This window comes from Trichosurus vulpecula, chromosome 1 (genome assembly GCF_011100635.1).
Source record: "Trichosurus vulpecula isolate mTriVul1 chromosome 1, mTriVul1.pri, whole genome shotgun sequence".
Lineage (NCBI taxonomy): Eukaryota > Metazoa > Chordata > Mammalia > Diprotodontia > Phalangeridae > Trichosurus > Trichosurus vulpecula.
Window position 1 is genome coordinate 534,152,804 of NC_050573.1, and position 14,258 is coordinate 534,167,061.

General features: G+C 34.5%; 1 protein-coding gene across 12 annotated transcripts in view; it reads right to left on the reverse strand.

Moving 5' to 3' along the window:
* Positions 1–14,258, reverse strand: part of SUN1 (Sad1 and UNC84 domain containing 1) — a 65,575-nt gene that overhangs the window by 23,870 nt on the left and 27,447 nt on the right. For 8 of the 12 annotated variants that reach the window (XM_036741346.1, XM_036741342.1, XM_036741343.1 and 5 more), the window contains exons 5-14: positions 11,055–11,081; positions 10,768–10,953; positions 6,564–6,761; positions 5,915–5,998; positions 5,491–5,601; positions 3,993–4,091; positions 3,371–3,464; positions 1,667–1,725; positions 1,386–1,531; positions 353–439 (exon numbers count right to left, since the gene is read on the reverse strand). In XM_036741346.1, coding sequence (XP_036597241.1) covers positions 353–439; positions 1,386–1,531; positions 1,667–1,725; positions 3,371–3,464; positions 3,993–4,091; positions 5,491–5,601; positions 5,915–5,998; positions 6,564–6,761; positions 10,768–10,953; positions 11,055–11,081 — 1,091 coding nt within the window. The remainder of the gene's footprint in view (positions 1–352; positions 440–1,385; positions 1,532–1,666; positions 1,726–3,370; positions 3,465–3,992; positions 4,092–5,490; positions 5,602–5,914; positions 5,999–6,563; positions 6,762–10,767; positions 10,954–11,054; positions 11,082–14,258) is intronic. The other 4 variants (XM_036741351.1, XM_036741352.1, XM_036741350.1 and 1 more) reach the window with 1 other exon arrangement.

A 14,258-nucleotide genomic window follows, 5' to 3' on the forward strand; every position in this document is an offset into this window, starting at 1 on the left:
AGATACTTCTTTTTGTATCCCACAGCATCTAGCACAGGGCTAGGTATAGTGGGAACTCAAAAATTATACTTATTGGTTAACTGAAATCAAAGAGAATTCAGAAACAGGAATAGGAAAAACTGTTTACTAAGCATGAAAACCAGTAACCCTAAGTCACTCTCAAGGTTTTTTGACATTCTTTCATAAGGACAATATAAAAGGTTCAACAACAAAAAAACCTTAAAATTCTCTGAATAATTACCAAGGAATTTTTAAAAATTATTTTAACTGAAGTTGATTATTGGTTGTCATTCTGAAAAGTGAAAAGTAGCCATTTAACTTATGCTAAAGTTAAAATAGAAAAACTAAGTACCTTGTCCTTTTCAGACAGTTTTTCAAGAAGATCTTCCAGCTTCAATATACGGAATTCATTTTCTCGTTGGAAAGCCATAAAATCCATCTTAAAGATAAAAACAAACACACTGAATGGAAATTTAAAGCAAGTGATTTCAAAACACACAAAACTTTGCAACTGCTAATTTCATTTGGTCACAATTTATCATACCAAACATGAAGAATATACATTAATATACATTAATCATGCATAACTTTAGAGAAAAAGTAAAAGCAATCTACACTAAGCTAAAGATCACAAATAGTTTCTCTTTTAATATTTTTTAAAATAATAGCAATAAAAAATCCTATAATCTCTGCTGCAGTGTCAGAAAATACCATAAATCATACTCTGGCCTGTTGAACAGAGAACTGGAAAAATAAAATGAATAGATCTGTCATAATGAAAAAGGAAGGAAAAAAGTTTCCTACTTCATAACTCAGTCTGTTCCTTAAAAATACTTGGCTATTCTGATTATTGCTACAAATATTAGCAAGATACAACGGTAGGTACTTTTACAGTATTATTTCCAAGTGATTTCAAATTCAAAGACAATGTTGAAGTCATTTTACAGGCTAATAACTAACTTCCTTAAAAAAAAAAGTCCAAAAAGGATCTTAGATAAAATCAAAGAATTCTTATTCACCTGTCCTTTCTCTGGCATGGTAAAATACTAGAAAATAATTCAAACAAGAAAATCCACTGTTAAAACCCTAGCAAACAGAGGTTTTTTAAAAGGCTGTCTACAAAACATTGTGGGAACTTTCCTCCAATAAAATGAAAATATCAATTGCTAATTACATCAAACATGAGATAAATAATGGGGATAGGAGTGGGAATGTCAACATTGTTAGAACTCTTTTAGGACATGCAAAAAGGCACAAAGCTTCTTTATTTGAAAATTTTATCAATAAATTCAAAGAACAGTGCTCCCCCAAGTCTGAACCTTATTATTGGTTAACAGAAGTAAAACACTGAGTCAGCCATCTAAGAAAGTATTCAAACAATTTACCTCTGTAGGCTGATTAACGTGAAAAGAATCAGGCTTCAAGAAGTATCTGGACTCATCTATCCTCTGTGTTCTGTGTATGCTTGTCCAATTAAATATAGGCAAAAGTGAAAGGAAACTTTCCATGTTCCATAAATAAAGGCCTATCCCTTAGATAAAAACAAAAATAAAAAAGTTAAAAAAAATTAATTTCAAGAAAGTATACAAGAGATTATATTTAAGGGAAATTATCTTTAAAAATAAACATGAATAATCAATTTAAAATGAAAACAAACTTCACATACCTAGCAAAAGTAAAAGTGGGATAAGTAACAGTAGCAACTTGCAAATTTTTGGAAGGCACCTGAAAATAAAAATGAAAATGTTTAACTTGCAACAAACAGAAGTTGAAAAATAAATCAACAAGCATTTATTAAGTACTTACTATGTGCCAGGCACTGTGTAAGTATTTAGGATACGAAGAAAAGTAAAAGCATCCCCTACCCTCAAAGAGTTCACATGTGAATGAGAAAAGACAACATGTAAACTATTATGAACAAATAAGACATTGTGTGTGTGTGTGTGTGTATCTACATCTGTATCTTTCTGTAAGAGATAAACTGAAAATGATCTCAGAAGGAAAGCACTAAAAATAAGGTGAAGAAAGACTTCTTGAGGAGGTGGCATTTTAATTGAGACTAGAAGGAAGCCAAGGAAGCCAGTAGGAGGAAATGAGGAAGGAAGGGATTCCAGGCACAAGGGACAGACAGGGAAAACACACAGAGCTGAGATATGAAGCATCACACGGCAAGGAAGCCAATGTCACTAACTGAAGAATACGTAGATCAGAGAAGCAAGAAGGCTAGAAAGACAGGAAAGTGCTAGGTTATAAAACCCAGAGGATTCTATATTTAAACCCTGAATGCAACAGGTAGGTACCACTAGAACTTACTGAATGAGGGAATGACATGGTTAGACCTGCAAAGATCATTTCAATAGATGAGCGGAGGATAGACTGGAGTAGGGGGAAGACTTTGAGGGAGGGAGATCAACCAGAAGGCTATTGCTATAGTCCAAGCCTGAGGTGACTATACCCTCCCTTGCACCAGGTCGGTGGTGGTAGAGGAGAGAAGGGGGAACACGCAACAGACATTAAAAAGGTGAAATGGAAAGGATTTGGCAACAGAATGAATATGGGGGGATTTGAGAGAAGAGTGGAAGATAACACTGAAGTTGCAAGTCTCAATGATTGGGAGGAAAAGTTAGGAAGATAGGATTTGGGGGGAAATAAAATAATAATATTCACCACACTGAATTTCCTTCTAAGCATTTTATATAGAACACTTTTGCCCTTAAAACACACTGCTGTTTCCCACACACACATGATTTCATCCATTTGCTCAATTTCATAAACTGAGAAACATAATCTAGGAATGCAGTAGTGATAAATAAAAATTTCTAATGTGGTAGTAATTATTATCATAGACTAGTATCTATATAAGTTCATCAACTATTGCTAACATCAACTATTTTTGTACAGATGAGAAAAGACATAGAGGAGTGAATGAACCAAACTTGCACAAATCTTCAGTTTCATCCATTTTTGATGACTGAAATTCTGCGTATGCTGGTGATTTGTTCTAAATCCTTCTCCTCCATGTAGTTAACAAATTGCTGCATTTCTGACATTACCATCTAATGTTGCCTTGGACTGTCCAAGACACCAATCAATCAACAGGATCCTTACTATATGTACTACACACCCAGCTGTAAGAGTATTGGAAAAGAAGTGCCCGAGTGATTAACACTTTCTTGCATAAAGTCCAAAATGACCTGACTTTTTCCCCTATTCTGTGAGATTCCAATATAAGTAACCTGATTTTGACGGCTCCAATACTTTTTACCAAACCACGATTCCTAACCCACAATCAAAGTGAGTGAATTCTAATAGCAAAATGATGTCCCCCTTTTGAAACTTAAAACTGATGTCAGAGGAACGTTTTCCTTACCTTGTAAGTAGGAACACATTTAACCAAGAAATCAAAGTAACAAATTGGTACCATCCAGTTCCTAGCCACCAAAATACTCCAGAGGCTGCCTTCCCTAAAAATAAAACACAAAAAGTAGAACTGTTCTGAGGAAATCAAAGCATCTACATGGAATACTTTGGTGACAACCAAGCAACAAGCAACAACAACAAAAAAATCACTTTGATTATTTTGAAAGTAGATGATCAAAGAAAATCTGTAAACAGGATTTTTACATGCACCACAATAGGACTAAGTCATATAGCAGTGGTTAAGAGTAAAACCACAGAGCAACGTTAAGTCATAGATGCACAAGACAAGGCGCAAAAGAAGAAACAATTATTTAAAGTGGTAAATCCATGCATTTCAATTATACTGAAATCAAGCTGCTAGCGATGAATTTGACATCTCAAATCTTTCCCACACATATACACCAAATGCTTATGCAACTAGAAATTTAGGATGTTAGCATTTCTACGTAGTAATGACTGAAAAATGTTATTTCAAGAAGCCAAAATGAAAGTCATCAGATCACATAGAAAAAATATTTAATTTGCCAAAAGCCTTTCAGATCATGCTACCATAAAAAGCCAAAAATAACCACCTGGAGAAACAATAGCCAACCAAAGAAACGACAACACCTTCCTGGACACAAACCATCCTGTAGCTCCAATCCTTTGTAGTGTTTGCATCAAAAAGTAACCTACAACAGATAAAAGGTGTATGCAGAGTGCACACACAGAGAATATAACCAGAACACCGTCCTCTAAATACATAATAAAACAGCTTCCACTTGGCAAATCTATGAAACTAATAAATTTGGATACTATTTTTAAATTTTACCATTCCCTATTTTTATCAAGTCAAAGGATTTCCCCTTGCTTTCAATAAAATAAAATTATCTATAAATCAAGAAAGATAGAAATTCATTGAAATTAACTAGCAATATGAAAAAGCACTTGTTATGAATCAGAATAATTTTTCTTCAATTCCACACTTTTTCACATCTTATCCAACTAAAATGCCTACAATGTACCAGTCACCTTAACACGTATTTCCTAAAATCCAAGTTTCATAATTCTGTTGGAGAATTCTTTTATATATTTGAGAATAGTACTACCAAATATTATGATAGGGAGAATGCGACACTCTAAGGTAAATTAAGCCATAAAAAAACCCAGCATAACACTCCTGGGGAAATGATGTTTACAGACAGAATTTTAAACTTGATATATATTTTTTAAATTTCCATAGCCTCTCCCCTAGGAAGGAAAAAAAATCAGCAAAATACAACATAAATAACTTTACATTAAAATGACATGTATATAAAGTCTGTGGCTGCTTATGAGATGCCTTAATTACTGCTTCTCTTTTGCAGTGACATTGATGTTATATACACATTAATTTTAACTGCCCGAAATCTGTGCACTCAAAGTATAAATCCCAGTAATAATTGGCTTTTACTGAATCATAAAGAAGTCATCTGTTCAACTATTGTTCATTTATTTCGTAACTCACAAAATAATTTCATTTTAACTAACTTTTGCAGCCTTACAGAGAAAAAGTTACTATCACTTTCTCCGTGAAATACACTAATCAAAAATAAAGAGAAAAGCACATACTTTCACTAAATAACACCTTGTTGACTTTTATAATATTGTCAATTAAGCTTGAAAGTGGTACTGAATTTTTGCAAATATAAGGCAAAATGTGTTTAATGTAAATATTTTATACTATGCAATTTAGATATGCGGCTATTTGTAAAATAATACTGTATCTCAGAAGAATAATTAATTAACTTGGTTTTACTTAAACTTCCCTACAAAGCTGAGTTCTATCCATCAAGCCTGCACTACATAAATAGTTAACCTACAAATTTGTCTATATTTTTAGCTCAAATTTCTATTTTAACTGTGCTTTATGAGTAGATCTGAAGCTACTTATTACTGAAACTGTCCTACAAACCTCAAAGAGCTACTGAAAAGTGAGTTACTGTGACTTAAAGTCCTTAAAAGTTTTTATAAAAACAAAGCAACAAATGAGTAACATTTGTGAAATAGTGATGAAAAAGAAAAACAAACAAAAAAGTTGTAAGAGTCAACCTGCGTAAGAAAAGGTGTGCCAAATGGTCCTTGCTACCCTTTTTGACCTTGAAGATTGCAAGTGGGTTGTTGTATATGTTTCAAGATGTTTCTTCCCCTTACAGTCATCACCTGTTGGTTGTGGTAACAATTAGGCATTAATTTAACAAATTAATAGGCAAGTAAGTCAATCAATAGACCTGTGTCCAGTCATGTCAAAATAACAATTTATAAAAACAAAAACAATCAGTTAAGTGAAATCTGGCAGTTGTTTCTATAATTATTTAAACAGTAGGTCCCTTACTTAACCTAATAATGGATATTCTGGATATTGACATATGGCATGTGTCACTCATGTAATTTAATCAGGCCACTAAAAAATTATATCCTGTGCAGAACTGAGCCAAAGACTAAGTTTTCACACATATGATAAAGCCATACTTACACAGTGATTCACCATTTACACTGAGGTGACCATCCTCTCTGAGAAACTCTTTTACATTCACACACCCACAGTAATTCGAATGAGCTGCAATATATGCAAAACAGGCTTAGAAAAATTCATCTCTCTCAAGTTCAAATTCTTCTAGCTTTACATGAAGCCAGTGTAATAATTTAAAATGGATATCTGAAGCACTACCTAATACAGGTGAATGCTGGTGAGGTTTTAATTGAAAGGTGAAGAAAAAAAAAAAAGCACTGCCTGGTAAACTGAATTCCCGAAACCAGCAGAAAATAAAAGAAAACCTTGTTTAAAAAGTTTAGAAATACAGCACAGAGGTCCTGAACTAAAAATCAATCCATTTAATCAATTACCTTTGTTTTAAAAAGGTAAAATGAATCAAGGAATAATAATATTGAAAAAGAGAGATTATAGCAGTATACTTTGACACAACTGTTTGAGCAACAGCCAATTAAACAACTTTAAAAATAAGATAAACTAGTATCAGTAAGCTCAGAAAAAACAGGCACAAGAAGACAGCACTGACTGCAAGAGAAGAAAATATAGATGAAAAGCCATAAGAAAAAGTACAGTGTTTTCTCCACCTCTAAAGCACTTTTTGGTGGAAAAAAGAAGAAAATTTGTTAAATACCTTTTGATTCATGGCTTTTCGTCTTATAACTTTTTGATTCGCAATCTTTAGATTCATAATTTTTCAATTTGTAATTCTCTGATTCGTAACCCAACTTCATTAAAACAACTTGAAAAAGTTGAACTAAGAGTGATGAAAACGATGCTGCCGTGTGTTTGGCCAGACGTGAAATTCTATTCATGTAGAGAGATGCACCTCCTATTAAAAAAGTGTGAATACAAGTTATTTCCTACCAAAAGACTAACACTTACTACTCTCCCATTGATCAAAAAAATCACCTTGCAAATTACTTTATGAGATAAAACGAGAAAGGTTATTTTAGTTAGAGAATTTTTAAAAACTCATATAAATGTAAACAAAAGGCCCTAAAAATCAAAATGAAATTTTCCTTAAAGCTACATTCCAGCAAAAGAATATGGATCCTTACAATATCCTGGCATGAATAAAAATAATGTGCCAGATTTGTCAACACCAAGGATCTCATACTAGCAAACAACTGTAAAATATCATCCAGGTACAGGGGTGGGGAGCTTGTGGCCTTCTAAAGGTCCTCAGGTTCGGCCTTTTGACTGAGTCCAAGTTTACAGAACAAATCTTTTTATTAAGGGGATTTGTTTTGTGAAGTTTGGATTCAGTCAGAAGGCCACTTGAGGACTAGTTACCTCTTCCCTTAGATCTCTCTCTGGTAAAGAAAACAAAGGCTTTACAAACCATAGTTTGTAAAAATCTAAGCTCTAAAGATATAAGTTCCCTGCCCCACCCTCCCTCAAGAATATTAGAATAACAAAAAACAAAACTCTTTTGTTTTTGTTTTTGGGTTGTTGCTGTTTTTTTTTTTTTTTGGTTCTGTTTCTACTTTCTCATGATTCATTCCATTGGTCATAATTCTTCTCCACAACTCGACTAGTGTATAAATTAATTCAATGTGAAGTTAAAACAAAAAAAAGAATATTAGAATAACCTTCTAGGAAATCTTACTATAAACCATATGCAAAGCACTATGTTGGTTTCTGTTTTTATTAGCTTCAGCAGAATTTGTAGAAAACAAATGTCAGAAATCCGCCCCCCCCCCCTTTTTTTTTTACAGTTTTTTGGTTGCTAAAAGTACAGCCCTCTTCAAGTCTTCTCCCGATTCCATGTCTTTGTCCATGATGTACTTCACAGACAGAAGGAACTTTCTCATCAGTTCTCATTTGTAAAGTGTAGAGACTGGACTACACACATGACTTGATAACTCCCACCTAGCTCTAAATGTATGAATCCAAGATTTGATCTCTTTGCCTATTAACGTTTTTTCCTGTCTTCAATCCTCAGCTCAGGTACTATCTCATCCACATTTCACTAGTTAGAAATAACCTTCATTTCCTTGAACCTTTCAAGTTACTATTTTACCACCTCTTCTCTCTGGACCTAATCACATGAGCTATGTGATTTTCACGACAAAAAAATTTTGTTTTATTCTGTCAAATCATTATTTTGTAGGCTGTGTTGCTTTACAAGAATTACAGAATCTCGAGATTAGAACAGTACTCATAGATAACTTCCTTTCAACAAGGATTATTCTAGGCATTGAAGACAGAGACAAACCTCAGGGTTCCTGCCTTCAAGGAGTTTATATTCTACTCTTCCCACTGTCACTTATCTGGATTATTCCAATAACTTCATAACAGGTTTTTTTGGTGCCATTATCCCCATCCATCCCTGGCTCCAATCCATCCTTTATGACACTGCCAAACTATCTTATTTTATAGCTTTGTTCAACGCCTTTTATCTGCTCAAAAAAAAAATCTTCATTGGCTCCTTCATTTATCACTTAAGGCTGACCAAATTCTGGCATCATCCTACCTTTCTGACCCTCATACAACTTCTGGCAAGTACTCTATGCTTAAGCCAAAATGAAAAACTGTCTTCTGGAATGCAACTGTGGTAATGCCAACTTATCTAAAATGCCAACTTTTGTTTTTAATATTCCATTACCTATTATACCCTGTTCTCCCCATCCTGCCTACTGAATTCCTAACCATTTTCAAACGTTCAACCTGTCCATCATCAACCCACTCACAAATCTTTTTTTTTCCCAATAGACCTCAAAGTAGGCTTTGTTGTACATCTTCAATGTACTTACCTAGTTATGTATTTATATATTGTGTCAGATTCCCTTATCAAAACGTAAGTTCCATGAATGCAAAAATTGTGTTTTAGCAACATGTTCTGAGTGCCTCGTGCAGAGCTTACACATCAGCAAGCTAAATAAATGTTTACTAAATTCAGAGTCCCTGGACAATCATTCTAATGTCTCCAACAGAGAGTTAGTCTTAACCTTGAGGCTTAGTACATAATAATATTTTCAAATATTTCTACATCCTTCTCCACTTATAAAACAGTATTTCCTACCCCTGTTCCCTTACCCCCCAAAAGTTCTGATTCTCTTTGGTTTCTGACCAATGGGCTGAATTATCTGTAAATCTGTAGGTTCACTAAATTTTCTATACAGTGAATGCTACTTTGTTTCTATCCCCATCTATGATGGCAAACAGATTCTGGTAATTTATCTAGTATGGGATGAAAATACTTGATAATATGATGAGTGTAAAAAAACTGCATTTTGAGCAAAAAGAAAACTCAAAGGGTGACTGATAACAAGGAATACAGTTGTATTTACATCTTAAATTCAGATTCAACTCAAAACATTGTTTATGTCTGTTTACAAAATAAAAATTAAAAAACAGATGTTTCACATAACACTTTACTTCCACATCTACTTTTTCCTCATTCTTTCTTGTTATATTAACAAAGTGAGCAACCTTACTACAAGAAAAAACAAAAGTGGGCACATACTCTAATTGTGCTCACTGTGATACACGAATGCTGCAATGGACAAGTCTTTCAAAGGTACACCCCACCTTTTCCAACCCTTTTCAAGCAAGCATTTTCAGCCTCTCCAAAAACGCCTCTGTAAATAATGCTAAATTTACAAGAAATATGAAGTATGTATGTTTTGAATTTAAATGGCTAAATACCATTTAAGAGCTGACAAGACCTGACAAGAGCTAAAGCTACTGTTCAAGTAGCTCCCAAAAGGCTCTTAAGAACACAGAGGCTAAAGGGACACAGCAAAAGTGATTGTCGTAGTAGTGACTCTCAATGGTAACAGGTTTTACCAAATATTCCTTACTCCACCTGAAGGGCCAAGGGCAACCTCTCAGTCCTAACCAAAGTGGCAATCAAACAGAACCCACCCTGTGTTATGTGGCTCTACAGTACTCTCAGTACCTTGTAAGAGAGATGGCTACAGTCACTGCCCAGGAAAACAAAAAACACTGACTTTCAAATACACTGTGTTTAGTTGGCAGAAAGGGGTTCTCAAAGTATGCACAGCAGGGTTTCTTTGGAAACTTCCTCATGGATCTGCCAGTAGCAAAAGTCCCTAGATTCATACTCCATTCTGTGGGGATATTACTGGACTTCTCAATTTGAATTCAGTTCCAGGAAAATAATGTTAGAACACTAATATTAACTTGGGCAATTAATGGGGTTGCTTTTCCTATAACAAAAGCAGTCATCACAAATACAAAATCAGTACACGGGCCTCTCCAGCACCGGAATTCTGTAAATATCTCCATCTTTCCACCTGCCACACCAAAACTTTCCTCTTGCTCCTCCTCGGAAATACAACCGTAGACCTATCAGATTACATGGTTTGATTCAGCAGTAACATTTCTGCCTCCCATTCCTATCACAATTTTCATAAAGTTATTTATTAAAGAAAACATTTCTTAACTGTCAAACATTATTTTTGTCATTAAGGAAATTTCCCTTGTCTCAGGAATTCAGATGATGCACATATGGGGCACTAAGCAAGAAATAATGGCATAATGTCTAATTTATTTTAAATAAGAGCAGTTTGAAAGTAGTATTAAAATTTTTTTTAACTCTATTATACTTAAAAAAACTGGAAAGCATTGTTTGCTCACTGAAATATCCAAAATGTTATGCTGTAATGTTAATGGGTAATAAATATTCTCTAAGAAAAATACTACCCAATTGCAAGCACACCAGTTATTTCAATGCTTAGTTTTTTAAAACACATATAGCTCAAAAATCTATAGCAGAAATGGTTTGAATAAACACACATCATTCTGCAGAAGGAAATATTTTTATAAGGCCATCATCCTAATACTTTGCTTCAAAAAACTAGACTTACTTTTTTGACTCCCATCCCTAAAATAAATTCTTGAAGATGGCATGTGGGAAGGAGAGTAGGCTGTGAGCACATCCTTTCGCTCAGAAAGCATACTGCAATCACTGCATATGTAACCATTGTTCAAGGTTGTGTCTGTTTCATCAGTAGCTAGGTCACCATTTCCCTGGAGGACAGTTTTAGTCCCACCTAAATTTTTAAAAAAATAAGATCCAAATTGTTTATTTTGATATGAACTAACCTAACAAATAAATGTATTTTGGAGAAAGAAAAGAGCATGGACTAATTACCTTTAAGATCACCATCATCATCAAGACCTAAAAATAAAACAAAACACATTCTTACTGTTGAAAACAACACAGACTAAACTATGTAAAGGAGCTTAGAACCTACAATAGTTAAAAATTAGAATTATATTGCATCATATTAAGCAGCATTTAAAGCTTCCTCTCTCCAATTTTCTGAAGTTCTCAAAATAGAAATACTTCCAGCTACATACTTGCAATCACTATCTTTTATTACAGTCGACTTTGGTGAGATATATATATGTATGTGAAAACAATTCACACTGATGAGAAAACATTTACAATACGCATGGTCATCTGTCAAAGATATGGGAAGAAGTATAAGGAAATAAGAAACAAAATCGTATCTCTTCCTGCTTCCTCCATGTGACTACCGAGGAAAGCTACATTAATTAGTAGCATATGCTGCTTCTGTTGCCTGGTAACCACTTTTGCTGCCAGAACAAACAGCACAGTGAACAAGAATACCAACTCTTGCCAAAATTAGCACATAATATTTTGGAAACTTATTCAAATCCTTCACATCACAGCATACGAGAAAAGAACCAGTATGAAAGTCATAGAGAGACAAGCAACTTTTAAAGAAAGCTAAAATAACAATAATAGCCAACACCTATATAGCTCTTTAAGGTTTGAAAAGCACTTTAACATATATTATCTCATAAGATAAAAACATTTACTGTAACCAATTCCTTTATAAAATATAAGATGTCCTATCCACTTGTATTACTACATATAGCAAAAACCTTTAAAAAACCTTTTAAAATTCTTAATTTAAAAAGTCCAATTTCTTATATTTACAAATCAGATGTGAACTTCTTATTCAGTCATTTCATTCATGTCCAACTCTTTGTGACCCCATTTGGGGTTTTCTTGGCAAAGATACTGGAGTGGTCCGCCATTTCCTTCTGCAGCTCAATTTACAGATGAGGAAACTGAAGCAAACAGACCCTGCACAGGATCACACAGCTAGGAAATGTCTGAGGCTAAATCTGAACTCAGATCTTTCTGACTCCAGGCCCAATCCACTGTGATACCTAGCACACACTAGATTAAAACTTACAATTACACTATTTATATTTACAATTATACTATTTAACTGAAATGATAAATTTGGCTTACAAGGAAAACTGAAAGGACCTAGTCAATTTCTCTGAACTCTAACCAAGACAGCAAAAAAAATTATCGAAGTCAAAAGGGCATCAACTCTTGCTAAATAAGATAGTTATCATTTTAAAATCTAAAATCTTTAAGTGGTCCAAGAAATGTTCTGGCAATGAACACTAAAGATATTCAGATTCCCATGCTTAGTTCTATGAGAAATTATCTCAATCAATAAAAATTTTTAGGCATTTACAATGGGCTAGATACTTGCTAAGAGTTGAAAATTAAAAAAGAGACAAAAGACAGTTCCTGCTCTCAAGAAACTTATACTCTAATGGGGGAGAAAACATGCAAACACATATATTCAAAGTAAACCATATATAGGATAAAGAGAAACTAATTAACTGAAGGAAGGCACTAGAATTAAGAGGGGTTGGAAAAGGTTTATTATAAAAGATGAGGTTTTAGTTGAGATTTGAAGGAAGCCAGGAAAGTCGGCAGGTGGAGTTAAGGAGGGAGACAGGCACAGTGGACAGCCAGAGAAAATGTCTGGAGCCCAGAGATGGAGTGACGTTTATGGAACAGCCAGGAGGCCAGAGTCATTGGATCTAAGAGTATGAGGTAGAGAATATGGTATAAGAAGACTGCAAAGGTAGGAAAGGGTTTTGAATGCCAAGTCAGAGTATTTTGTATTTGATTCTGGAAGTGACAGAGAGCCATTAGAATTCATTGATTAGGAGGGTGGCATGATCAGACCTGCACTTTAGGAAAATCATTTTGGTGGCTGACTGGAGAGAACAGACTGGAGTAGGGGGAGACCCACCAGCAGGCTATTGCTAATAGTCAAAGCTTGAGGTGATCCACTAGAGGGCTTGCGCTAGACTAGAGGCAGTATCAGAAGAGAGAAGGGGACATACAGAAAAGATGTTGCAGAGGTGAAATTGATAGGCTGTGGCAATAGCTTGGATGGGGTGGGGCAGTAAAAGATGGTGAAGAGTTGAGAATTAACTCCTAGGTTGTGAGCCTGAGGGACTGGGGGGATGGTGCTGCCCTATACAGTAACATGCAAGACAGAAGGGGAGGAGGGTTTAGGGGGAAAGAAAATTAATTGTTTTGGACATGTTTAGTTTAAGATGTCTACTAGATATCTAGTTTGAGATGTCTGAAATGGAGACAAAAGATTGAAGGTCAACAGACGGACTGAGGCAGGAGAAGCATATTTGAGAATCATCAGCAAAGAGCTGGTAATTGAAACCATGGGAGTTGGTAAGATCAGCAAATGAAGTAGCATAGAAGGGAAAGAGAAAAGGGTCCAGGACAGAATCTTGAGGCACTTGTGGTTATGGTCTCATTTTACCTATTCTTCCTTCCACTCACTAAAGAATTTTGGAGGTTAAAGTGAGACAAAACCTGGGTATAAAGGAAATTGCTTTGCTGTCATAACACTAAATATTCTGCCATTATAGTAATAGTAGAAACAAGTAGTATAACAAGCCTGAAATCACAATTCCTAGACAATCTCAATCTGCTGGATGGTATATATAAAAGTTATTTATCATTTTATTATATTTAAGTCTCTATGATGCCACTTTTCTAAAGAAAGGGGGCAAATTGCCAAACTGCACACTTAAGCCCAGAGGGTCAAATCAGAAATCATCCCCGAGGAATACTTATGTTACCTATATAGCACAGTGCTTTCCAATGGTTGAGGAATATAAAATAAAAATCCCTACACTTTAATTTTCTTCTGTTTCATATAATAATTTCAAAGCTTTCTAGTATCTCACACTATATTAGCTAGTTTGATATTTTTGGGCCAAGTTTGCTTAAAGATGATTTCCATGATACCATACTTAGAAAACAGACCTAGTTATGACATCTAATTATATTACTTTAATTGTCTAGATAAAAACAAAAACAAATATTCCAAAACTCATGGGAAATTAAGCAGAGCAAAGTGGAAGACTCAAGTAGTATTCAAATAAGTATCTTTATATCCATAAGCAAATCATTTAAACTTTTGGTACTTCAGATGCCAGGAAGCTGAATCACTTCCATCTGAACTGTCTTAGGAAGATCCTGAAG